The 26,110-nt window shown below is 56.0% G+C and overlaps 1 protein-coding gene across 1 annotated transcript in view; it reads left to right on the top strand.

The window, feature by feature from the left end:
* RTN4RL1 (reticulon 4 receptor like 1) overlaps positions 1 to 25,585 on the top strand; it is a 91,797-nt gene extending 66,212 nt beyond the window's left edge. Inside the window, exon 2 of the mRNA XM_031657262.1 lies at positions 22,471 to 25,585. Coding sequence (XP_031513122.1) covers positions 22,471 to 23,795 — 1,325 coding nt within the window. The 3' untranslated portion in view covers positions 23,796 to 25,585. The remainder of the gene's footprint in view (positions 1 to 22,470) is intronic.
* Positions 25,586 to 26,110: the final 525 nt, after the last annotated feature.

Genomic DNA, 26,110 nt, shown 5'->3' with positions numbered 1-26,110 from the left:
AAGGGCTGAACTCTGGGGATTTAGGATATGTGGTTGCCAGGCTGGGAAGAGCAGACCAAGAAGCAGCAGGCGGGCCGGGCGCGGTGGCTCAAGCCTGTAATCCCAGCATCTTTGGGGAGGCCGAGACGGTGGATCACGCAGGTCAGGAGATCGGCACTATCCTGGCTAACACGGTGAAACCCGCTCTACTAAGAAATACAAAAACTACTGGCGAGGCGGCTCAGGTCCCAGCTACTCGGGAGGCTGAGGCTGGAGAATGGCGGAACCCGGGAGGCGGAGCTTGCAGTGAGCTGAGGATCCGCCACTGCACTCCAGGCCTGGGCTACAGAGCCGCAGACTCTGTCTCCAAAAAAAAAAAAGAAGCAGCAGGCAGCAAGGTAGGACAAGACGACAGAGCCAGGTCTCCGAAGAGAAGAGAAGAGTTTCCAGAGGGGAGGCCAACTGTGCCCAGTGCTGCCAAGGTGAGCAGATTGGGGTGAAGAAGTCACTATTGGATTCAGCAATACCATTGTAGATCTGCCTCTCTGGTGAATCTGAGCACCCAGCACATAGTAGGTGCTTATTAAAGGCCAGATGACATGAAATCATTATTTTCTGCACTGTGTGCCATAGACTGCCCAGAGTATAAGGGTCTGAGCCAGAAACCTAGGATCAAAGGAAGGGCCAAGGGGCCTGGACGACCCTTGGAAATAAAAGGAGCCATTGTCAGGCGGAGGCCGGGGGAGCCCAGCGGAGCCCAGGATTCCAGCTCACCCACCGTTGTGTGTCGAGAGGGCCTCACCCTCCGCTTCTTTTCCCTTTTGCCTCTCAGGAGGTGATTCATATTTCAATATATTCCAGCTGAAAAAGGATCCGATTTTGAGCAGGTGGTAAGTCAGTACATGGAAATTTGATATATTTTGACTAATGCAGTTTGAAATTTGAAAACTGCAGACAATTTTATTCAAGATCCATTTTTATACCAACTCATTACTGGGGGGGAAAAGGCAAGATTTCAGGCTTCCGGAGGAGGACGTGTGAACCCAGGCCTGTCACCAACAAGCCCCGCTAAGCGGGCTTCATCTGGCGGGCCGGCCCGCACGCTGCTGCCAGCTGCCTGCCTCGGCCGCTGCACGATCCTGCCGGAACTCTTTCTTTAGCAACCTCTTTCGAGTATCCCCCTGGGGTTACTAGTCAAATTTAATCTGACCTTCAGCCCCACCTCTGTCGTGCTAACTCTAGCAAGTCCCTAGGGCTGGCACTTAAGACAAGTTTTGTGATACTGACGATGGTATTACACAGAATTTCCACTTGCTTCCCCATCCGCCTCGTCCATCTCCCCGGCCTCATGAGTGTGAAGCACAAGAAGAGGGAATTAATAATGAAAACAGGGGAGGAGGCCGGGCGCAGTGGCTCAAGCCTGTAATCCCAGTACTTTGGGAGGCCAAGGTGGGTGGATCACGAGGTCAGGAGATCGAGACCATCCTGGCTAACATGGTGAAACCCCGTCTCTACTAAAAATACAAAAAACTAGCGGGGCGTGGTGGCGGGCGCCTGTAGTCCCAGCTACTTGGGAGGCTGAGGCAGGAGAGTGGCTAAACCTGGGAAGCGGAGCTTGCAGTGAGCCGAGATCGCGCCACTGCACTCCAGCCTGGGAGACACAGCGAGACTCCGTCTCAAGAAAAAAAAAGAAAGAAAAAAAAAAGAAAATAGGGGAGGAATGAAGTTATTGGCAAGAGAGCAAAGACACGGTTCATGGGAGGTGGGGAGGGGTGCCTGGTGGGGCACTGGAGGGGCCGATGCTGGGAGAGGGGTCTCTGTGCAGCAGCCTCTAAGGAGAGAGAAGTTTCCTCCCACAGTTGGAGGCCAGGGCAAGCTTGTTTGAATCCTGACTCCATCATTTTGGACAAATCACCTGGCTTTGGTTTTATTTTTGCTTTTGCTTTTGAGACATAGTCTCACTTCGTCTCCCAGGCTGGAGTACAGTGGTGCAGTCACAACTCATTGCAGCCTTCGAACTCCTGGGTTCAAGTGATCCTCCCTTCTCAGCCTCTCAGGTAGCTGGGACTACAGGTGTGCACGGACACGCCAGGCTAATTGTTGCTGTTGTTGTTTAGTTTTTGTAGAGATGGGTCTCACTGTGTTACCCAGGCTGGTCCTGAACGCCTGGGCTCAAGTGATCCTCCTGCCTCGGCCTTCCAAAGTGTTGGGGTTACAGGTATGAGGGCTGCAACCCGCTGTCTCACTTTGTTTGTTTGTTTGTTTGTTTGTTTTTGTTGTTTGAGACAGTCTCACTCTGTCACCCAGGCTGGAGTGCAGTGGTGTGATCTAGGCTTAGTGCAACCTCCACCTCCCGGGGTCGAGTGATTCTCCTGCCTCAGCCTCCTGAGGAGCTGGGACTACAGGTGCCCGCCATCACGCCCGGCTAATTTTTGTTTTTTTAGTAGAGGCGGGGTTTCACCATGTTGGCCAGGATGGTCTCAAACTTCTGACCTCAGGTGATCCGCCTGCCTCAGCCTCCCAAAGTGCTGGGATTACAGTCGTGAGCCACCGCGCCCGGCCCTGCTGTCTCACTTTGTTGAGCTTCATTTTTCTCAGGTATAAAATGAGGATATGAATACCCTTATAATAATTAAGAGGAGACTGTTCAATGTGTGTGTGGACATCCCCAGCATGGGTAGGCCTGGCACACAGAAGGGGTTCAGCACATGTTAACCCCCTTCCCTTCCCAACGGTCTCCTCTTCATAGGAGGCTCACGGGCCTTGTCTCTTTTGGGTAGCTCGTGGTCCAGTTGGGAAGACAAACAGAGGAAAGGGTTGAATCTGTGTGAGAGCTCCCACAGCTGGTGATTTTCTGAGTGTAGAATTTAAGGTCTTAGGAGCTGAATGTTCTGAAAGGTGTCTCGTCAGCAGATGTCAAGAGGACTTAGACTCGATCAATCTGATCTAAGGAAAGGATCAGGTATTTGAACCAAGTCGTGAGCACAAAGGTATTCATTCCAACGTTATTTAGTTTTAATTTAACTGACTCTTGAAAAGAATAAATAGATACAGTCACATGGTAATACATCAAAAGTTCCTGGCCAGGCGTGGTGGCTCACGCCTGTAATCTCAGCACTTTGGGAGGCCGAGACAGGTGCATCACCTGAGGTCAGGAGTTCCAGACCAGCCTGGTCAACATGATGAAAACCTGTTTCTACTCAAAACACAAAAGCTGGGCGTGGCAGTGGGCGCCTGTAATCCCGGTTCCTCGGGGGGCTGAGGCAGGAGAATTGCTTAAACGGGGGAGGCAGAGGTTGCAGTGAGCCGAGATCGCGCCATTGCATTCTAGCCTGTGTGAAAAGAATGGGACTCCATCTAAAAAAAAAAAAAGTTCCCCACAGGTACACCATGATGTTTCCCTCACCCCAGTCCTGGAGCTCCCCTGCAGCCCTCCCAGGAGGTAACTGTTAGCAATTTCTGCCATGATCATTTGTAGCAGTGAAAAATGAGAAACAATCTAACTCTTTCACGGGTAAATAAATTACGGTCTGTCCATGCAGTGGGATACTCTACACATCGTGCCTGTGACCACATCATTCTTCTGTTAAGTGACTGTGCCTTGCCTCTGGCCTCAGGCCCTCAGCCTAGACGATTCCTTCTGGCTAGAACCCGCTCCTCCAGCCAGGCCCCCACTTGAGTCCTCAGCCTTCAGACTCTCCAAGACTTCGCACCGCCACTGATGAGGGAAACCCCACAGTTCTCGTAGCTACCTGGATCTTCCGCTGTACTCTGCGTTAGGAACTACGATTGTGTTTGGGCGTGGTGTTTGATGAGTGCCTGTTCCCCATTTGCCTGCACCCCCCTGGGCGGTGGGGCCCTCTGCCTGCTGAGCTCTCTGCTGCTTCCTTAGTACACAACCTCAAAGATAGAGGCCCCCTGAGAGCTGCTGAATGAATGGAACGGTCTTAAGTAGAAAATGCGGGATACAGAACTCCATATATAGCATGATCCCAATTTTATTTCTTTAAATAAAATTTTTATTTAAATTTTATATAGCTCCATATAAAAAGGGGAGTATTGAAATAAGATACAGCAAGGCTCTTGTCAATGGTTGTCAAGGGTAATGGGATGGCAGTGATTTTTCTTCCTTTTTACTTCTATACTTTTCATGTTTTCCACAACTGACAAGTCTTATTTAATTTAATAATAATTATTTCACACCTGTAATCCCAGCACTTTGGGAGGCTGAGGTGGGCGGATCACTTGAGGTCAGGAGCTCAAGACCAGCCTGGCCAACATGGTGAAACCCTGTCTCTACTAAAAATACAAAAATTCACCGGGCACGGTGGTGTGCACCTGTATTCCCAGCGACTCAGGAGGTTGAGGCGGGAGAATCACTTGAACCCGGGAGATGGCGTTTACAGTGAGCCAAGATTGTGCCACTGCACTCCAGCCTGGGCGACAGAGTGAGACTTTCTCTCAAAAAAAATACTAGTAATAATAATTACTAGTATTATTATTTTGAGATAGGGTCTCACTCTGTCACCCAGGCTGGAGTGCAGTGGCATGATCATGGTTCACAGCAGCCTTGACCTCCCGGGCTCAAGTGATCCTCCTGCCTCAGCCTTTTGAGTAGCTGGGACTACAGGCATGTGCCACCACAGCCGGCTGATTGTTAAAATGTTTTATACAGATGGAGTGTCACTGTGTTGCCCAGGCTGTCTCAAACCCCTGGGCTCAAGCCATCCTCCTGCCTTGACCTCCCAAATTATTGGCATTACAAGTGTGAGCCACCTCACCCAACCCTGGCAAGTATTATTTTGGAAGTAAATAATGATGACTGATACTAAATAAAAACCTCACAGAGAAAAATAGGGTTGGGGACTACATGCAAAGCCTATGCTAAATGCTACCTGGGTCCAACCTCCTGGGCCTGAGGTCAGAGACTGGCAGGGGCTGGTGGCTGACCAGAGGTGGGTCCCTAGTGAAAGGGCAGCGCTCAGGCTGACAGAGAAGAGAAGATAATTCAAGGCCTGGGACTGGAGATTCTCAAGAGACTCTGCAGGCGGGATCTTGCTCTGTCACCCAGGCTGGAGTGCAGTGGTGTGATCATGGCTCACTGCAGCCTTAACCTCGGGCTCAAGCGATCTTCCTGCCTCAGCCTCCTGAGTAGCTGGGACTACAGGTGCATGCCACTGTGCCCAGCTAATTTTGTATTTTTTGTAGAGATGGGTTCTAACTATATTGTCCAGGTTGGTCTCAAACCCTGGGCTCAAGCAATCCTCCCACCTTAGCCTCCCAAAGTGCTGGGATTACAGGCATAAGCAACCATGTCTCATCTTAATTTTTATTTTTTAATTTTTGTTTATTTTTATTTTATTTTATTTTTGAAACTAGGTCTCACTCCATCACCGAGAATGTAGTGGCACAATCACGGGTCACTACAGCCTCTGTCTACTGGGTTCAAGCCAATCTCCCACCTTAGCCTCCCGAGTGGCTGGGACTACAGCGGCACACCACCACGCCCGACTAATTTTTGCATTTTTAGTAGAGATGGGGTTTCACCATGTTGGTCAGGCTGGTCTTGAACTCCTGACCTCAGGTGATCCACCCGCCTCAGCCTCCCAAAGTGCTGGGATGACAGATGTGAGCCAGACGTGAGCCGCTGTATTCGGCCTTAATCTTTATTTTTAGAGATGAGGTCTCACCCTGTCACCCAGGCTGGAGTGCAGTGGCACAATCATAGCTCACTGCAGGCTGAATCTTCTGGCCTCAAGTGATTGATCCTCCCATCTCAGCCTCCCAAAGGGTTAGGATTACAGGCACGAACCATTGCACCTGACCCTTTCTGTCCCTTTTAAGGAGGAAGACAAATTTTTCCACAAGTCCCTCAGCAAACTTTCTTTTGTGTCTTATAGGTCAGAATTGAGTCACATGCTCCTGTTTAAACCAACCCTGGGCAGTGAAGTACACAAAGACTTACTTCTAGCAGGAGAGGCGCACGTGGTTGCCTCTGAGGGAAATTTGGATCCTGATAGCCAAGAAGAGGGGGGTTGGGTGGACCTGTGCAGAACGAAAATGGGGGAGGGTGACCGGCGCGGTGGTTCACGACTGTAATCCCAGCACTTTGGGAGGCCGAGGCAAGTGGATCACGAGGTTAGGAGTTCAATACCAACCTGGCCAAGATGGTGAAACCCCATCTCTACTAAAAATACAAAAAAAAATTAGCCGGGTGTGGTGCTGAGGCAGAGAATTGCTGGAACCCAAGAGGCAGAGGTTGCAGTGAGCTGAGATCACGCCGCTGCACTCCAGCCTGGGCAACAGAGTGAGACTCTGTCTCAAAAAAAAAAATAATAATGGGGGAGGGTGACCCCCAGACCCAAAGGAGAAGCTGAGCAATGCAGCTCTGGGGAGGGCAGGACTCCAGGGTGGCGCCGGGGTCTTGGTGGAAAGATCTAGTGGACAGTGTCCCCAGGATGGTGCCACCAGGATGAAACGGTCTAGACCCATTGCTTGCTTCTGGGTCAAGCTCCTGAGGCAGAGTCTAACCGGCTGATCCCGGCCACTGCATCGATAGCCCTGCCTCCTGACTCGCCTGCAAGGGAACTCGGGAGCTGCTGCCCCAAGAAGGCAGGGAGAGGGGAGCAGGAAACCTCAGAGCAGAGACTGGTGGGGCACGGATGGGCACATCTGTCTCAGCTCAGAAACCATGCTGAGCTACAGGGGCCTGGCATCAGGGACGATTCTTATTTGCAAGCAGCAGACACCAACCTTGCCTAATGTGAGTGACAAACCAGACTTATTTCAAGGCTATTAGGTAACTCACAGCACCTCCCAGAGGGTTGTGGGCGACACAGGCAGGAGCAGGTGCCCCCAGTGAGGGCACAGACACCTCCACTTACACCTCCAATGTTCCCGCCGGTTGCCAGTCCCCGCTGGCTTTGCCACTGCCATGGATCCCGCCCGGTTCCTGGTTATTTGCGTCTCTGACTGCTAGTTCAGTCTGGGGTAGGTGTGCTGAGGAGAGGTGAGTTCGAGCCCCTGTCAGCTCTGACTGGGAGGGAATAGCTCATTTACGTAAATGGAGAGCTCTGAAACAGAGGAAGAGGGTTTGGTGGCTGAGGGAGGGGCCAAAAAGAGCCACAGATTTCCCATAGCATCCTATCCTGCAGGCACAGGAAAGACGTGTCTGCTCGTAGAGACCAGGAACTGGGTCTCTGTGATCAGACTTAATTGGAGGGGGCCACACAGCCCCAGTAGCCCAGCCCGAGGTGAGAACCTGGGCAGAGGCTGGGTCAGCAGGCCCCGGAAATTTCTGTTTGCAAACACCTTCAACTTCGTCATCTTTCCTTGACTCTGCAGTACCCACTGGAAAACCCAGCCCTGGGTGAACCCTTCTCTGCCTCCCACTATACTAAGCAGCGAGTATCACCAGAGCGAGCCGCAGAGGTGGGGTGACCAGTTGCGCTTGAAATGCTCCAATACTTTGGTCGGACGCGGTGGCTCACACCTGTAATCCCAGCACTTTAGGAGGCCGAGGCGGGTGGATTACGAGGTCAGGAGATCGAGACCATCCTGGCTAACACGGTGAAACGCCGCCTCTACTAAAAATACACAAAAAAATTAGCCGGGCGTGGTGGCGGGCGCCTGTGATCCCAGCTATACTGGGAGGCAGGAGAATGGCGGGAACCCAGGAGGCGGAGCTTGCAGTGAACCCAGATGGCACCACTGCATTCCAGCCTGGGCACAGAGCGAGACTCCGTCTCAAAAAAAATAAAACAAAAACAAGAAAAGAAATGCTCCATCCCCCCCTGCCCACCGCCCAGAGGTGCCCTCCGCCCATCTCCCATGTGACTAGGGTATTACTCACCCACTACAGGGAAGGCCTGTTCCGTCCTGTCCTCTTTCTTCTCAGACTCCCACCCTTGTCCCTACCTCAGCTGAGGACCCCTTTATCATGGAGAGAGCAGAAGCCCCCAGAGGCAAGCTCCATCATCATCTCCATGTAGTCCATTTTCCCGCCCTTACCAGCTCGGATCCCTCTAAGCTCCGCGTCTCATATTCTTCCTGCTTCTCACTCCTCCTGCATCAGTTTCTCTGTCTTCTCTTGAGTCATGCTGTCAGCATGTGAAAAGGCTCTAGTTTCTTCCATTTAAAAAACAACCAGGCCGGGCTCAGTGGCTCACGCCTGTAATCCCAGCACTTTGGGAGGCTGAGGTGGGCGGATCACCTGAGGTCAGGAGTTTGAGACCAGCCTCACCAACATGATAAAACCCCATCTCTACTAAAAATACAAAAATTAGCCAGGCGCGGTGGTGGGCTCCTGTAATCCCAGCTACTCAGGAGGCTGAGGCAGGAGAATCACTTGAACCTGGGAGGCGGAGGTTGCAGTGAGCCGAGATCACGCCATTGTACTGCAGCCTGGGCAACAGAGCCAGACTCCATCTCAAAAACAAAGCCAACCTTGCTTGACCCATGCCGCTCCAGGTCTTTCTGCATTTCTCCGCTGCCTCTCATGGTAAAACATCCTGCAAAGTGTTCTCTGGGTGCTCAGAGATATCCACTATTCCCCAAACTCCCCTGGGGGTGTTCGTCCATGATGGCAGCTGGGCCCGTGGCTTACTTTGACCAGTGAAATGTGAGCAGGAGAGATGTGTCGCTTGAAACAAAAGGGCAAGGGCCACGTCCCCAGGTCTTTCCCTTCTGCTAGGAGAGCAGCAGCTTTCTGGGTAGAGGGTGCGTCTCGGCCCAGGTCCTGGAGCAGAGCCTCAGCCGTCCTGCAGTCCCTGAGCCATTAGGATTCTGAGTCCCTCGTGATCTCAGCACGCCTCACATTCGATCTTCATCCCACTCCATATGCCTTCTGCCTCCGTTTCTGCCAGGAAAGAACTTTCCAGTGGCCTCCAAGTCACCAAATCAGTGGGGCGCTTCTCTGTCCTCACGTTAGTCCTCGGCAGCCCTCATCACGGTTGATTATCCCCTTCCTGAAAAACTTACGGCTTCGGTAAAGCCGCACTTTCCTGGCTTCCTCTCACCTCACTGGCCAGTCCTTCTCCGCGGCTGACTCCTCCTTTCCCCTCCCCAAAAGCACTGTGTTGTGAAAAGCCTCAATCCTGTGTGTTTACTATTTTGTGTTATATAATTTAATTTTTTTTTTTTTTTTTTGAGGCGGAGTCTCGCTCTGTCGCCCAGTCTGGAGTGCAGTGGCCGGATCTCAGCTCACTGCAAGCTCCGCCTCCCGGGTTCACGCCATTCTCCTGCCTCAGTCTCCCGAGTAGCTGGGACTACAGGCGCCCGCCACCTCACCCGGCTAATTTTTTGTATTTTTAGAGACGGGTTTCAATCTCTAGGATGGTCTCAATCTCCTGACCTCATGATCCGCCTGCCCCAGCCTCCCAAAGTACTGGGATTACAGGCATGAGCCACCATGCCTGGCCTCTTATATAATTTAATTTAAAAAAAATTTTTTTTTTTTTTTAAATAGGGGCTGCTCTGCCTATGGAGTAGTCATCATTCTTTAATTCCTTTACTTTCTTTTTTTTTTGAGACGAAGTCTGGCTCTGTCACCCAGGCTGGAGTGCAGTGGCGCGATCTCGGCTCACTGCAACCTCCGCCTCCCAGGTTCACACCATTCTTCTGCCTCAGGCTCTTGAGTAGCTGGGACTACAGGCGCCCGCCACCACACCCGGCTAATTTTTTGTATTTTTAGTAGAAATGGGGTTTCACCGCATTCGCCAGGATGGTCTCGATCTACTGACCTTGTGATCCGCCCGCCTCGGCCTCCCAAAGTGCTGGGATTACAGGCGTGAGCCACCGCACCTGGCTCCTTTACTTTCTTAACAAACTTACTTTCACACACACAGAAAAAGAGACACACGGAGAGAGAGAGTCTCACTATGTTGCCAAGTAGCCTTTTTTTTTTTTTTTCCCCCTTTGGAGACTGTGTCTCACTCTGTCACCCAGGTTGGAGTGCAATAGTGCAACCTCGGCTCATTGCAACCCCTGCTTTTGGGGTTCAAGCGATTCTCGTGCCTCAGCCTCCTGAGTAGCTGGGATTACAGGCATGCGCCACCACACCCGGCTAAGTTTTGTATTTTTGGTAGACATGAGGTATCACCATGTTGACCAGGCTGGTCTCAAACTCCTGAACTCAAGTGATCCACCTGCCTCGGACTCCCAAAGTGCTGGGATTACAGGCGTGAGCTGCTGCCCCGACCTCATTCCCACAGATTTACACACCCTCTCTGTGCCGACAGCTCCCAGGTGTACGGCCGACCTCTGGGCTTCAGTTTCATACATCCAGCTGCGGCCAATTAAACATCTCTCTAAGGCTTGGGACGTTACGTGTCCTCAGCTGTGCCCTGGCTGCCCCTGAGCCTGTTTTCCTGTTTTATTCGTCCGGTCTCATAGTGATACCTTCCTCCTCACCGTCATCTGGAATAGACTTGGGAAGTCGCCCCATGGCCCCTGTCGCCTCCCTCACCCTGATCTCTCGGTGTTGGGCCCCATCCTGGCATCTGTCCGGTCCATTCGGCACTGTCTCCATGGCCCCTGCCTGCTTCAGGCCCCCAATCTCTCTCCTGGCCACAGGCCTCCCTCCTGGCTCCCCCTCAAGTCACCCTCAAAATGCAACCTCCCAAATCCAAACCCACTCCTGTAGCTCCCGCCCCGGGCTCTTCAGTGACTCCTCATCACACCCAGAATTAGATCCAAATGCTTTCCTGTGGCGTTTCCGGCCATACAAGGCCCGGCTCCTGCTGTTCCAACCCCATCTCCTGCCCCTCTGCCCTCGCCCAGGCCAAGCTCAGTCCTGCCCCAGGGACTTTGCACCTGCTGTGCCCTCTGCCTGGAAAGCTGTTCCTCAGCTCCTTCTTATCTTTTAGGTTTCAGTTCAGAAGTTGCCCAGGGAGGGAGGCCCTCCGAGAGCACGCCGCCTAGATAGGTCCCTGCCTTTGTCTCTATCTCAACCCTGTCTTTTTGTCCCCAGCACTTACCACGATCTGTCATTTGGGGCTTATCTGGTTCCTTTAGTTTGACTGCACCCCCAGGAGAATGTAGGCCCCAGGAGGGAAGGAGCCGAGCCTCCTGCTGCTGTGGAAGCAAGCCCAGAGCTCAGTCAGTCTCGTGAATGGAGTGGGGACAGATTCAGAACCGGGCGATGGACAGGATCTGGGCTGTGCTCAGAGCTCTAGGTGCTGGTTCTGAATGCTTTTCACTGATCACAGGGAAGGGGCGGCTCTTTGGGGCTGGGGAACAAGTGCCCTGGCAGGACATTCTGCACCTGCTTCTCAAAGGCAGGCTCCCAGCTGCTGTTTTGCATTGTTGACATTTTGGCCTGCCCAGCACCACGGCCTTCAAGAACAGAGGGTCCTGGCCAGGCGTTGTGGCTCACACCTGTAATCCCAGCACTTTGGGAGGCCGAGGTGGGTGGATCACCTGAGGTCAGGAGTTGGAGACCAGCCTGGCCAACATAGTGAAACCCCGTCTCTACTAAAAATACAAAAATTAGCCTGACGTGGTGGCATGCACCTGTAATCCCAGCTACTCAGGAGGCTGAGGCAGGAGAATGGCTTGAGCCCAGGAGGTGGACGTTGCAGTGAGCCAGGATTGCACCACTGCACCCCAGCCTGGGCAACTGAGACTGTCTCAAAAAAAAAAAAAAAAAACAGTAGGTCCCCACCCCACGCCCTCCTCCTCACACCCCTCCTGGACCCCCAGGCAGGCCTCACAGACATTTGCCACCAAGGATGGTCCTGCCGCCACAGAGGTAACCCCGCCCCACTAAACACACCTTCGGTATCACTGGGGACTCAGTGGGCCTGTCTGCCTGTCTACCCGTCCGCCTGTGTCCACCTGTCCGCCTGTCCGCCCATCTGCCTGTGTCTGCCTGTCCGCCTGTGTCTGCCTGTCCACCTGTCTGCCTGTCCGCCTGTGTCTGCCTGTCTGTCTGTGTCCACCTGTCTGCCTGTGTCTGCCCATCCACCTGTCTGTCTGTCCGCCTGTGTCTGCCTGTCTGTGTCCTCCTGTCCACCTGTGTCTGCCTGTCCACCTGTGTCTGCCTGTCCGCCTGTGTCTGCCTGTCCTCCTGTCCGGCAGTGGGTGGTCCACAATTTGCTGTAGCTTTGGGGGAGGGGCAGTTGTCTCCACAAGGTGCCAAGCTCAGATGCAGGCCCCAGAGCCTTCCCTCAAACTTCCTGGGAAGGGCAAGTTATCAGAAGCCCTCGGCCTTCAGCTCTGGAGTCTGTGCTGCCACAACTTAGATTCTGGGGCCCCCAAACCAGGGAGCAAATCTGCATAACAGGACACATTTTATGAGCCCTGGAAAGCAGGGGCTGCAGGAGGTAAAAGTAGAGGCCACGGGCCCTGGGCTTCAGGAGCACTGCCAGGGCCAGGTGGGGCTGGGTCGATGGGGAGAGAGGGCCCGAGTAGAGAGGTCAGGGCGCTGTTTCCACCTGCAGCTGTAGCCTGGCAGGGACCCTCAGCCCTGGGCTAAAGCCCCTTCTTGGCATCTGATATATCAGGTCCCTCTGTGGCGGGTTGGGTGCACCAGGGTGGATGGACTGAAATCCAGGGTCCAGGATCCGCTGGGGGTTGGGAGAGCCCTAAGCAGGTGGGGGGCAGTTCCCTCTGGTAACACTAGCAGTAACGTGATCATCACTGCTTAGGGAGGGCCACCCATACAACCAGCACGGGGCTGAGCAGTTCGGCGCACGGTCCCACTGAGAACACCTGAGAAGCCAGCTGCTCTGACCCCCAGTGCCCAGACCTCAGGACTGAGTGACTGGCCTAACGTCATCCCACTGCAATGTGCTGCCACGGGGGCCGCTCTCAAGCCTGGGCAGTATGTGGGTCCAGAGCTGTCAGTGTGCCGGCTTCCAGCTACCACCCCATGCGAGACCTTCGCAGCAAGGAGACCAGAGCAGAGGGTAGGGGAGCTGGGGGCTGCTCCGGCAAGGCCCCCCTGAGAACTTGGCGGCCTAATTAGCACGGTATTCCCAGCCAGGCCTGTTCCAGGGGCCCCGTGAGGCAGATGAAAGCTGAAAGGCTATTCCAATAAGGGGCCGCCCACTTCTCAGCTGAGAGAGATCCTGGTGTGCTGGAGGGACCTGAAGCGGGTACATAATTCAGCGTGTCGGGAGGAGGGCGAGAGTTGAAGGCAAAGCCAGAGTGAGTGCCAGGATAAGACCTGGGATGGGTGGCTCTGCTCAGAAGATGGCCCCGCCCCATTTTCAGGAGGGTGAGCGAGGCACGCTGCAGGGCTAAGGGGGCCGGGCTGCCACCCCATCCACAGTCCCGAGACAGGCATGTGTTTCTGTGTGCATACCTGTGTATTCACACACATGCATAGGTTTTGCACATGCACTCAGCTGTGAACACACGTATAAACACAGGCCAAGACAAAGTAAAATATCTCCAGAAACAATAATAAGCATACACATACATGTCAGGACACTGCAAACATCGGATACACATTCACACAGAGATGCAATTTCATTGGTGACCCCCGGGTAAGTACACACACAATACACATTCACACAGAGACACATTGACACACTCTCTGTGCACACAGACACACATTCAACATAGACGCGACACAGACTCCGGGTGGCAATAATAATAATAATAATAATATTCTTCACATAGACGCCATACAGACCCCGCGTGCAATACACAATAATAATATTCACACAGAGACGACATTATTCCCTGTGCACACACAGACACACATTCAACATAGACGCACACAGACCCCATGCACACACACACACACATTCGCTCAGAGATGCACACAGACCCCGTGCACACACACACACATTCAACATAGATGCACACAGACCCCGTGCACACACAGACACTTTCACACAGAGACGCACAGACCCTGTACACACAGGCACACATTCACACATAGATCCATATAGATCCTGTGTGCGCACACACATACACATTCAGATACGCACACAGACCCCGTGCATACATGTACACGTGCACATGACACGCAGGTACACACGCCACGCACAGGTTCAGTCTGGGCCCAGGCCGACCTCCTGGCTGCAGGGACTGAGCGGGACACCTGGTGTTTGAGAAGACACGTGCCTCGTGCCTGCCTGTGTGTCCCTCCCCGTCCTGCATTCAGGAGTTTTGTGGAGGGAGGCACAGGCCTTGGATGAGCCTGACCCCAATGACCTGGATGACTGACCTGTCCTGGTTGGTTGGTTTGTTTGGGACTGTCCTGGTTTTAGCACTGAAAGTCCCACACATCCTGGGAAACCCCTCTGTCCCAGGCAGACCTGCCCTGGTCACCCTGCCCTGTGCCTCTGGCTGACCTGGTGCTGGATCCTCCTTCCCAGAACTCTCCTCGCTGTCTGATCACCTGTGATTGACCAGGGAGCCTCAGGATAGAGCCAGGGCCTAGTCTCTGCTCTCACCCTGGAGGCTCTGAGGCTCCTCGCGCTTGGTAAGCACCCCTCTGTTTATGGATCACCTGCTAGGAGCCAGGCCCTGGGCCTAAGTCTTCCTGAGCAGCACCTCTCAGTCCCCCTGCTGACTCAGAAAGGCCCTTCCTTCATCCAGCCGTTGTGACACAGCACCTGCTGGGTGCCAGTGTTCTGCGCCCTGAGGGTACAGCAGAGAACACAGCAGACAAAACCACCGTCCTCACAGAGCCAACGCTCAGAAGAGATGGAAAGTCAATAAGAAAAATAAGGAAATTGGCCGGGCGCGGTGGCTCCCAGCACTTTGGGAGGCCGAGGTGGCGGATCACGAGGTCAGGAGATTGAGACCATCCTGGCTAACACGGTGAAACCCCGTCTCTACTAAAAAATACAAAACAGCCAGGCATGGTGACGGGCGCCTGTAGTCCCAGCTACTCGGGAGGCTGAGGCAGGAGAATGGCGTGAACCCGGGAGGTGGAACTTGCAGTGAGCCGAGATGGCGCCACTGCACTCCAGCCTGGGTGACAGAGCAAGACTCCGTCTCAAAATAATAATAATAATAATAATAATAAGGAAATCATACAGCTTATTATAAGAGGGGGAATTCTGTGGGGTAAAGTGAAACAGGGTGGCGGGGCACGGTGATTCACACCGGTCATCCCAGCACTTTGGGAGGCCCAGGCAGGAGGATTGCTTGAGGCCAGGAGTTTGAAACAAGCCGGGTCAACATAGTGAAACCCCATTTCTATTTTTTAAAAAAAGCCAGGCGCGGTGGCTCACCCTTGTAATCCCAGCACTTTGGGAGGCCGAGGCAGGTGGATCTAGAGGTCAGGAGTTTAAGACCAGCCTGGCCAACAAGGTGAAATCCCGTCTCTACTAAAAATACAAACATTAGCTGGGCATGGTGGCGGGCACCTGTACTCAACTACTCAGGAGGATGAGGCAAGAGAATCGCTTGAACCTGGGAGGCGGAGGTTGCAGTGAGTCGAGATTGTGCCACGGCACTCCAGCCTACGCGATAGAGTGAGATCCGTCAAAACAAAAACAAAAACAATAAAACACCAGGCTGCTCAGACAAGGCCTCAGGGAACTTGGGGCCCCTGAGGAAGAGGCAGGGACAGCTACGAATGGTGAGGTGAGGGCAGGAGCCCCCCAGACACCCTGGGAAGCACTGCAGGCAGAGGGAACAGCACGTGCAAAAGGCTAGAGGTGGAGCATCCCTGGCATGAAGAAGGCGCACCAGGGAGGCCACTGCGGCAGGGGAGGGAACGAGGGCTTGGCAGCTCAGATCCAGCGGGGTCTCTGGGCCACAGAACAGACTTGGAGGGACCTTACTGAGTGAGATGGGAGCCACGGAGGGGTGAGCAGAGGAGCATCGTGTTCTAACAGACTCTTGCTAGATCTCCCTGGCTACTGTGTTAGATGAGATGCAGGGGCAAGGGCGGGGCAGAGGGACCACTTAAGAGGCTCTTGCAGTAGTCCAGGCGAGAGGTGATGGTTGGCCAGACTGGGGTGGTGGCCATGAGAAGTGGATAGTTGCTGAATACATTTTGAAGTTGGCCTGGTGCGGTGGCTCATGCCTGTAATCCCAGAACTTTGGGAGGTCAAGGTGAGCAGATCACTTGAGGTCAGGAGTTCGAGACCAGCCTGGCCAACACGACGAAACACCATCTCTACTAAAAATATAAAAATCGCTTGAACCCGGGAGGTGGAGGTTGCAGTGAGCCGAGATCGCACCCCTGCATTCCAGCCTGGGCGACAGAGCGAGACTCGGTCTAAAATATTTCTGAGGTGTTTGGCCGCAGAAGCTGAAACGAAGGAGCTGCCTCTGACTGAGATGGATTATATGCGAGTGGAGGAGGCTTGTGGGGGAAGAGCAGAGCTCAGTTTGGGAGGCTTTCGTGTGGCAGATGGAGATGTGGGGGAGGCCGACGTCCGCAGACGAGAGGGCCACGCTGGAGCTTTAAATGACTGCCCCATTTTGCAGGTGAGGAAGATGAGGCTCACACAAGCGTGGGGACACACTAGTTAAGTTGAGGTCACGCCTGTAATCCCAACACTTTGGGAGGCTGAGCCCAGGAGTTCAAGACCAGCCTGGGGAACATAGTGAGACTCCATCGCTACTAAAAATAAAAAATTCACTGGGCGTGGTGGTGTGGGCCTATATTCCAAGCTGTCCGGGAGACTGAGGTGGGAAGATCTCCTGAGCCAGGGAGGTTGAGGTTGCAGTTAGCTATGATTGTGCCACTGCACTCCTGCCTGGGTGACAGAGCAAGACCGTGTCTTAAAAAAAAAAAAAAAACAGGGGAGCTAGGATTCAAAGTCAGGTCTCTCTGGCTCCAAAGCTTGTGCTCTTTCCAATGCCCTATGCCATGGACAAGGAGCCCTCCCTGCCCATCCTGCACACCCCACGCCCCACATCCAGCAACAGGACGAGGGAAGCCCAGCTGTGCGCTGGCTGGCTTCCATGTTTCCAGGGCTGAGCCAGGCTCCAGGCGGGGCTGGGGAGGGGGTGATGGGCCCACCAGTAAGTGGCCTGCGCTTGGGTGCAGCATGGAGGGACAGTGCCAAGTAGCCTAAGACGCCAGCAGCCCCAAGTGCAGCCGGCCTAGCCTGAGGCTGTTATCTGACCAGCAGAGAGCATTGGGTTAGCATCGATTGGTGTAGAGAGGAGCATCTGCCAGGGCTGGGAAAGCGGGGAGGGGGAGGGAGGGAGGGCTGCAGAGCCAGAGGGATCTGACCCGTCTTAAAGACTCAGGGAGCCCCACGGCCCTGCCCAGGGGGCTGCGGGGATGCCAGCCCATGGGACCACCCCGGCTCAGGCACAGGGAGGGGCAGTCCCTTTGGTGCTGGCAGGTTGGGGTGAGCAGCTCGAGGCTTTGGGACCTGTGAGGGCCAACCAGCCCTTCGTGGAGGATGCTCTGCCCACCCCGTGCAGGGTGGATCTGCGGGCAGAGCCCTGGACTCCGCAGTCAGCTGGGTGAGGCCTGCTCGCTGCCCTGTCGCCAGCCGTGTGCCGTGGCCGGTGCCTTCCCCCGGCGGACCTCGTTTCCTCCTTCGTGTACGGGCGCCGCTCCCGGGGACTGTCCTGAGGACTCTGGTACACAGTTAGGTCTGGGTCCGCCTTGGTTGGTCCTGTCCTGCTTCCAGGGGCTGCAGAGCGCCCTCCACGATGGCCGGCTGGCCTGGGCCTGGGGCAAGGGCCCTTCTGGGCTGGTACCAGTGGGGAGATCTCTGGCCATCCTGGCTCTGGGTTCCCCCAGCCCAGCTGAGCTGAGGTTACAGCCTCCTTGGAAGCTCTGTGTACTTACAGCCTGAGAGGCAGAGCCAGGGTAGGAAGGGGCACGTCGCCCCTTTCCCACTACAGGCCTCCGCATGGGATGTGGCCATTGCCTTTCCTTTCCCGCCCATTCCGGCAGGTCTGGCCTCGCAGGACCACGCCTAGGCACATCTGGGGCTGCGGAGCGGACTGGGCAGGGTGCCCACCTGAGCTGCCCCCATGCTCCCTGCCCAGCAAGCAGGGACTTGGGATTTTGTGGAAAGGAGAACCTCGACACAATACCAGCTCTGCTGGCCTCGTCTGTGCTGGCTGGAATCCTAAGGCAACCCTGTGAGGCAGGGACCCTTCTCCCTGGTTCCCAGATTCATACTCCAGGAGGTGACGGAACAATGTTGGCAGGTGGCACAGAGATGGCAGGGGTCTTCCCTGAGCACCCCCGCTTCCCACACACACCTCCAGGGGCCTACTCCAGGCCCCAGCGCCTGGCCAGACTGCCTGGTCTCAGGAACCCCCATCTGCTAGTGAGCCATGAGGATGCCCCATGTCCCCCCACCCGCTCATTCTGGGCCCTCCCCACGGGCACCCCCCACATGGCGGAGCTCAGGCAGCAAGTGTTGAATGGAGAAGGGAATGAATGAGGTTGTGGAGATGCGGGGGAGCTCAGGCGTGTGGGAGGCCGGGAGGTTCGGGGGGTAGCCGAGCAGTCAGCCGAGTGCATGCCCCTGGAGGAGAGGAGGAGCAGGGGGACACCCCAGGGAAAGCGTGGGGGAGGCCCAGCCTTGTTCTCCTCAGTCCCCTCGGGCAGAGCCACCCCTGCCACACCCGGGAGGGGAGGAGGAGGCTGGTGGGAGGGGGTGCAGGGCTCCTCCACAGAGACTCTGATCCCTGCTCATTTGCAATCTTAAAATGCACTGCAAAGGCGCGGGCCTCACTGTTAGTACATTAATCAGGCAATCAGTGGGTCGGGGCTCCCAAGGGCTGCATGGAGGGGCATGGGAGGAGCCATGGCAATGCTGTGCCAGCCTCCCTGGGAGAAACCCAGCAGGGGGAACAGTCCAAGACTGGGGCACCCACTGGCTCTGGCAGGGGGTACTGGAGGCAGCGGAGCTGGCTGGGACAGTTGGTCCAGGTCTTGGAGATGGGACCAACTTCCAGGGTGCAGAAGCACTCAGCCGAGACATCCCCATTTCCCAGGAGGAGGGGCAGGGGTGCCTGGAAGGACAGCTTCCCTGGCATGGGTCCCCTGCATCTGAGCAGTGCTGAAGGTTGGTGAGCGCTCCCTGGGGCTTGGATCCCCGGCCTGGCCCCCGAGGGGCCCTCCACCGTCCTCAGGCACTGGGACCGGAGGGGCTGCCCACACCGGTGCCTGTGGCTTGTTGCCCAGCCCCCACCTCCAGGCCCCTGATCCAATGGCTTGTTCTTCCTTGAGACAGGGAATGTGAGCCAGGCCCTGCGCCAAGCCTGGAGCCCTCTCAGAGGAGGGGCAGGAGGGTTCCTGCCCTGGGTCTTCACCCCACCCCTGCTTTCTGACCCCTCCCACCCACGGCACACCCACAAGCCACATACCAAGCCCACACCTGGATTTGGGGGCCATTTGGCTTTTTGGCCTAAACTGGGGTCCTGGCCTGATTTCCCCTGTTCCCCAGCATCCCTTGGAGGCACCTGCTTTGTGTCTGATGGGGAAATGTCTTTCCGTGGGACCCCTATTAGCTTCTCCGGGTGTCATTTCAGAGAACTGCATCCTGGCCCTTACAGAGATAGCCACACAGAGGGTGGAGGAGGGCTCCCCACGCCCAGCACACAGGGCAGTTCTGAGGCTCAGGGGAGCGTGAGCAGAAGCACTTTGTAAACTCCAGTAAGCTGTGCAAATGTCGAGTGGGATTAGCGCTGAGCCGGACACATATCACCCCCGTCCCCCTGCCGCGAAGCCTCTCTTGCTGCAGCCTGAGGGATAGAAATAGCTTTGTCTTTGCAGAATGGCCTGGTTGTGGCCCCATCCCCAAAAGCCTGAGATGTGGGATGAGGCGCAGCGAACACCATGAACACCCTTGAGCTAGGAGGGGCACCCTGGCTCCTTCAGGGTGGCATAGCGGGGCCACTCCCTGGGGGAGGAAGCTTCCTGCAGGTGCGGCCTTCCTGGAGGGTGGCAGCCCGAGCAGGGGTGAGGAGTGTGAGCTGAGAGAGACACGGAGTGTTGGCTCCGTGGCAGGTGCAGCTGGTGTGGGTTGGGGCCCCCTTCCAGCCCTGGGTGTGGAGGCTTCAGGCAGTGGGCAGGTTTCCCAAAAGTCAGGTGGGGTTTGGAGCCCAGGTTCCTCCCCGCTCACACCTGTGCCTCCCCCTGCAGGGCTGGGGCTCCTTGGGCAGGTGGAAGCAGGCAGCAGGGGCTGGAGGCCAGATCTGAGCCTCCAAGTGGGGACGGTGGACACTACCATCATCTATTCGTGGCAGGAGGGGAAACTGAGGTAGGAGGGGGAACAGCGGCAGCCTCGGCCCAGCCTGCGGGCTGTGCACTGGGCGGGACTGAAGTCACTGCAGAGGCCACAGAGAGCACGGCTTGGCCCAGAAAGGGTCCTTGAAGCTGTGCCACCACCACCACTGAAGTCATAACTCCTCTGAAATCGCAACCAAGCCCAATTATGCAAAAAAAAAAACAAATTATGTACGATGATTTTTATGTGTTGGAAATGTTCAGTCGAAGCCGGGTGATTACAGGGGACGGGAAGCAGCTGCCACTCTCTGGGAGCCCATAACTCCCAACAGCTGGGAGCTGTCACTTATTTACGACGCTGTTTCTGCCAGGAATGAGGGGGTGACAGTGGCAGTGAGGCCTGCTGGGCCGGGAGCCTGGGCAGGCAGCGGCACGAGGCCGGGAGCAGGGCTGGCCTGAGAGTGACCAGAGGGTTGGTTCTTTCATCCCACAAGCTCTGGGCACAGCTGCAGCAGAGCCTCAGCTGCCCCGGGCGCCCTGGTTCTCCCACGAGGCCTGGCTGGAAAGCTAGAAGCAAAGGGGCCGGAGCCTAGCTGGATAGGGAGGAGATGGCTGCCTAGCCCTCCAGGGTGGGGCCTGGAGGCCTGGAGCCGGCCCCCCCCCCACCTCGGCGCGCCTGCCTGGCCGCCTGGGGCAGCTGCGACCCTGGAAAAAGGTAGGTAATGACGATCGTCCGTAATGAGGCTGCTCCCATAATGAGCGCGGGGCTATTATCCGACCGCAGGCTGGACACATCCGAAAATAAATTATTTTAAGGATCCATTAACGAATGCCTAATTAATGCCCAATTAGAGGGAAGCTACAGAGGAAACGCTCTGGACAGTCTAGAGGCAAGGCCTGGTTTTGCAGCCACAGCCTGGGGGCTGGAGTGAGGTGGGAGAGGGGAGGGGCCAGAAGGCGGGCCGGGATTAGGGCAGCCTCCGTCTGACAGCTGGTGCCACCCCCAGGCCTTCACAGACAGGCGCCCTCTCAGGACGCCCTCTCAGCTCTGCCAGGGAGAACTGCTATTGTCTGTATTTTATTTTATTTATTTATTTATTTTTTGAGACAGAGTCTCACTTTGTCACCCAGGCTGGAGTGTAGTGGTGCAATCTCAGCTCACTGCAATCTCCGCCTCCCCGGTTCAAGCGATTCTCCTGCCTCAGCCTCCTGAGTACTACTGAGTCTCCTAAGTAGCTGGGATGACAGGCACCTGCCCCCTGGCTACTTTTTGTGTTTGTTCAGTAGAGACGGGGTTTCACCATGTTGGCCAGGCTGGTGTCGAACTCCTGACCTCAGGTGATCCGCCTGCCTCGACTTTCCGGATTACAAGCGTGAGCCACCGCGCCCGGCCATGTCTGTTTCAGAAATGAGGAAACTGAGGCTTAGAAGGGGTGTTGCCTCTATGTTTTGAGGGCGTGGAAGACACTGTAAAGGAGACATTATTTGAGGTGAACTTTGGTGCCACACATGCATGCTCTGCTTGTGATTGGGAATGATTTAAATAAGGAGATCCTGGCCAGGCGCGGTGGCTCACACCTGTTATTCCAGCACTTTGGGAGGCCAAGGCAGATCACTGAGGTCAGGAGTTCGAGACCAGCCTGCCCAACATGGAGAAACCCCGTCTCTGCTAAAAATACAAAAACTATCTGGGCGAGGTGGCACGCACCTGTAGTCCCAGCTACTCGGGAGGCTGAGGCAGGAGAATGGCGTGAACCCGGGAGGCAGAGCTTGCAGTGAGCTGAGATTGCACCATTGCACTCCAGCCTGGGCGACAGAGTGAGACTCCGTCCCCCCTGCAAAAAAAATAAATAAATAAAAAATAAATTAAATGAAATTAAATATAAAAATAAATAGAGATTCCTCAGGACTCTACATGAGATATTTACTACGTTAGAGCAAGAGCCCCTCCCAATATCTGTGAGTGCAAATAACAACAACCAGTGGCAGAGCTAGGAGGAGAGCAGGAGGCTGACGGCTGTGTCCCCAGGTCATGGCCTCCACCCCAGCAGCGTGCCTGGAGGAGCTGCAGCAGGTGGGGCTGGGGCTCAGCAGCTGTGGTGTGGAACTAAGGAGGTGTGGGGGTGATCGGGGCCTTCACCCCAGACTCACCTCCCAGCCCAGCAGAAATGGGTCACCAAGGAGGGGAGGCCTCTCGTCCCCGACGGGTTCCAGGCTTGGGCCTTGACCCTGGCCTTACTCCAGCCAGGGGCAAGGCTCTCACTGAGCTCAGCCAAGACGAGGATGCGGTCCCGGCAGGCGCCGGAGGGTGCGGTGCCCGTCCTCACCTGCACGGCCCCTGACCTGGCTGTGCTCTCTCTCCCTGCCAGGGTGCTGTGTGGAATTGCTGCTGCTGCTGGTAGCTGCGGGGCTGCCCCTGGGTGGCGGCTGCCCACGGGACTGCGTGTGCTACCCGGCGCCCATGACGGTCAGCTGCCAGGCGCACAACTTTGCGGCCATCCCGGAGGGCATCCCCGTGGACAGCGAGCGCGTCTTCCTGCAGAACAACCGCATTGGCCTCCTCCAGCCCGGCCACTTCAGCCCCGCCATGGTCACCCTGTGGATCTACTCGAACAACATCACCTACATCCACCCCAGCACCTTCGAGGGCTTCGTGCACCTGGAGGAGCTGGACCTCGGCGACAACCGGCAGCTGCGGACGCTGGCGCCCGAGACCTTCCAGGGCCTGGTGAAGCTTCACGCCCTCTACCTCTACAAGTGTGGGCTCAGCGCCCTACCGGCCGGCATCTTTGGCGGCCTGCACAGCCTGCAGTACCTCTACCTGCAGGACAACCACATCGAGTACCTCCAGGAGGACATCTTCGTGGACCTGGTCAACCTCAGCCACCTGTTTCTCCACGGCAACAAGCTGTGGAGCCTGGGCCCGGGCACCTTCCGGGGCCTGGTGAACCTGGACCGTCTGCTGCTGCATGAGAACCAGCTGCAGTGGGTCCACCACAAGGCGTTCCACGACCTCCGCAGGCTGACCACCCTCTTCCTCTTCAACAACAGCCTCTCGGAGCTGCAGGGCGAGTGCCTGGCCCCGCTGGGGGCCCTGGAGTTTCTCCGGCTCAATGGCAACCCCTGGGACTGCGGCTGCCGTGCCCGCTCCCTGTGGGAATGGCTGCAGAGGTTCCGAGGCTCCAGCTCCGCTGTCCCCTGCGTGTCCCCCGGGCTGCGGCACGGCCAGGACCTGAAGCTGCTGAGGGCCGAGGACTTCCGGAACTGCACGGGACCAGCGTCCCCCCACCAGATCAAGTCACACACGCTCACCACCACCGACAGGGCTGCCCGCAAGGAGCACCACTCACCCCACGGCCCCACCAGGAGCAAGGGCCACCCGCATGGCCATCCACCCGGCTCCCGGTCGGGCCACAGGAAGTCGGGCAAGAACTGCACCAGCCACAGGAACCGCAATCAGATCTCTAAGGCAGGCGCCGGGAAACAGGCCCCCGAACTGCCAGACTATGCACCTGACTACCAGCACAAGTTCAGTTTCGACATCATGCCCACGGCCCGGCCCAAGAGGAAGGGCAAGTGTGCCCGCAGGACCCCCATCCGTGCCCCCAGCGGGGTGCAGCAGGCCTCCTCCGCCAGTTCCCTAGGGGCCTCCCTCCTGGCCTGGACACTGGGGCTGGCGGTCTCTCTCCGCTGAGGACCCAGGGCGTCAGCACCCAGCACTGCCACATGTCCACCAAGGAACAGAATTTATTTTCTTCTTTTTTTAACCAGTGGAAGACCTGCTGGGTTTCAGGAAAAGGCTGGTAGAGGCTTCGGCTGCTGTCTGGATGCCTGGACCCTGCCATGTGGATTATAAACCCAAAGTGTACAGCCCTAGGCAGGAGGGGTTGGCGCATCTCAGCCGGCTGTCCCAGCCTGCCCCGCAGAGCACCCACGGACAGTGTCCACTCCGGCAAGGTGGGAAAAGGCACTCCAAGTGCCTCCTCCACTAGCAACAGTGGGACAATTGCCCCCAACGGCGGTACTGGGGCTCTGTGGAATCCCGATGGTTCGGAGAGGTCCAGAGGGCCCCGTGGTTCCTGGAGAAAGCAGGACGCAGAGAACAAACGAGGCTCAACCACGAGGCTGGGCGGCCAGCAGTCTGGGCACACATGAGCAGGTGGCATCTTGGCTCTTGCCTGAGGCCACTGAGTCACCCTGCCCTGAATTCTACCCTACTCCACCTTCAGCCCCTCCCTCGGGGGTAATGCCTCTCATTCCTAATGTCTCAGGCAACCCTGGCAGACCCAGGCCCAACTGCTGGGATCCAAGAACCAATTACCAAAGGAAAGATCATCAGAGGCTGAAATTTAGAACTTCATCCCGGGCGATGAGGTTCTCACAGAAGGTGCAGTTTTATAACTACGTCCACTTATATATATTCACACTCTACATATAAATATATATATATACACAAATGCACAGTCCCCTCCCACTCCGTCACCTAACTGTACGTCTTCTCATGTTTATAAACTATACAGAGAACTGTATTTGCTGAACTAAGGATTGTATCGGTGATTTCTAGCAAGAACAAAGTGATAGCATTTGTGTCTAGAATCCCAGCCTGGCAATGATAGTCTCCAAGGAACCTGGGCTTGCCAAGGGCCTGGGGCAAGGTGTCAGCAGGGACGGTGAGGAAGGGGAGGCAGCAAGAGTCACTTTGGGGGACCAATATTCTTAGATATTTACAGCATTACCTTGTTTTTATATGCAACACAAGCCTGTCTGCCACCCTGGAGCACCCTGTCACCCCTGCTGTCGTAGCTGTTGGCTTCAGGATGAGAAGTGAGAAGCAGCTTGTTGTATGTCAGGGAGCCAGGCCTTGAGGGTGAGCGAGATGGAGAAGGGGAAGGAAGGGGCTTTGGGTCTGGAAGCCAGCAGGCCAGGCAGCATCTGCAGTGTTAGTCCAAAGGGTTGGACCGTGTCATCAGCCTCGTGTGTGGTCAGTGATGGTCTGGACGGGCCAAGGAGACTCTAGGCTTGAGCCCAGGTCTCCCGCATGGCTCAGCTGCTGAATTTTACCTTGAGGATCTTTGGTGGGTGACCCAGCAAGGGCCCTGTGTAGGACAGCAGGAGGGAGGCGTCGGGGGGCCTTAGCAGAAGGAGAACGACGAGGGCATTTCATGAACCATCTCAGGCACTTCTGCATCACGAAGACCCGGCCCTCCCAGCCGTCCTGGGGATGCTCAGGGTGCAGGCAGAGGCTCAGGAGGCCGGACTCAGGGGTCAGGAGCAGGGACTGGGGCAGGCGAGCCCGGACAGGGAAGAAGGGCTCCGATCAAAGCCAGCCATGCTGCTGGCCGGGGGCCCAGGTGGGCACAAGCTCCTTTGCGCTTTGCACAAACCTGAATCCCCCACCAGAGAGGATGTGTGTGAGGAGCCAGGAACACTGAATCCAATTAAGAGAGAAAAATAATAATAACAATAAACGATCTTGGACAAGAACCCTGTTTTTCATTTCCTAACCCCGCATTCCTGACAGGTGGCAGATCCTGGGCTTCTGTGGGTGGGCGAGCCTGGCCGGGCACAGCTCTAGGAACACAGCACATTTGTTGGCGGGAGGAGCCGCAGGGGGCAGGAGCACACTGACTCATGGGACACGTGAGAGCACGCACACCCTAGTGCTCCATTTCGTGGCACTTCCCTCGCCCGCTCAGGACATGATTTCCACATTCTGGCTGCCCCGGGTTGGCACCGTCGCCGTGGCTCTCCCCGGAGGAGGCTGGTCCTGGGTCCTTCTGGCCTATTCCCAGGAGCCTCAGGAGCAACTGCTGAGTGATTGATTCTCAGGGGGCCGGGCGGGTGGCTGAGGGGAACGGGCGGCTGCAAGGGAACGGTCAGTTCCTGGGGCCCCAGGGGTTTTCCAGGAGGCCAGGGACCCACCTGGACAGCTGCGGGAGGGCTTGGAGACTGCGCACGCCTCTCTGGCTTCAGAGAAAGGAGAGGGTTCCCCGGATAGAGGGAGAAAGC

Source organism: Papio anubis, chromosome 17, assembly GCF_008728515.1.
Source record: "Papio anubis isolate 15944 chromosome 17, Panubis1.0, whole genome shotgun sequence".
Taxonomy (NCBI): Eukaryota; Metazoa; Chordata; class Mammalia; order Primates; family Cercopithecidae; genus Papio; species Papio anubis.
The sequence above is the reverse complement of the archived record's forward strand: the minus strand, read 5'-3'. Positions and strand labels throughout refer to the sequence as shown.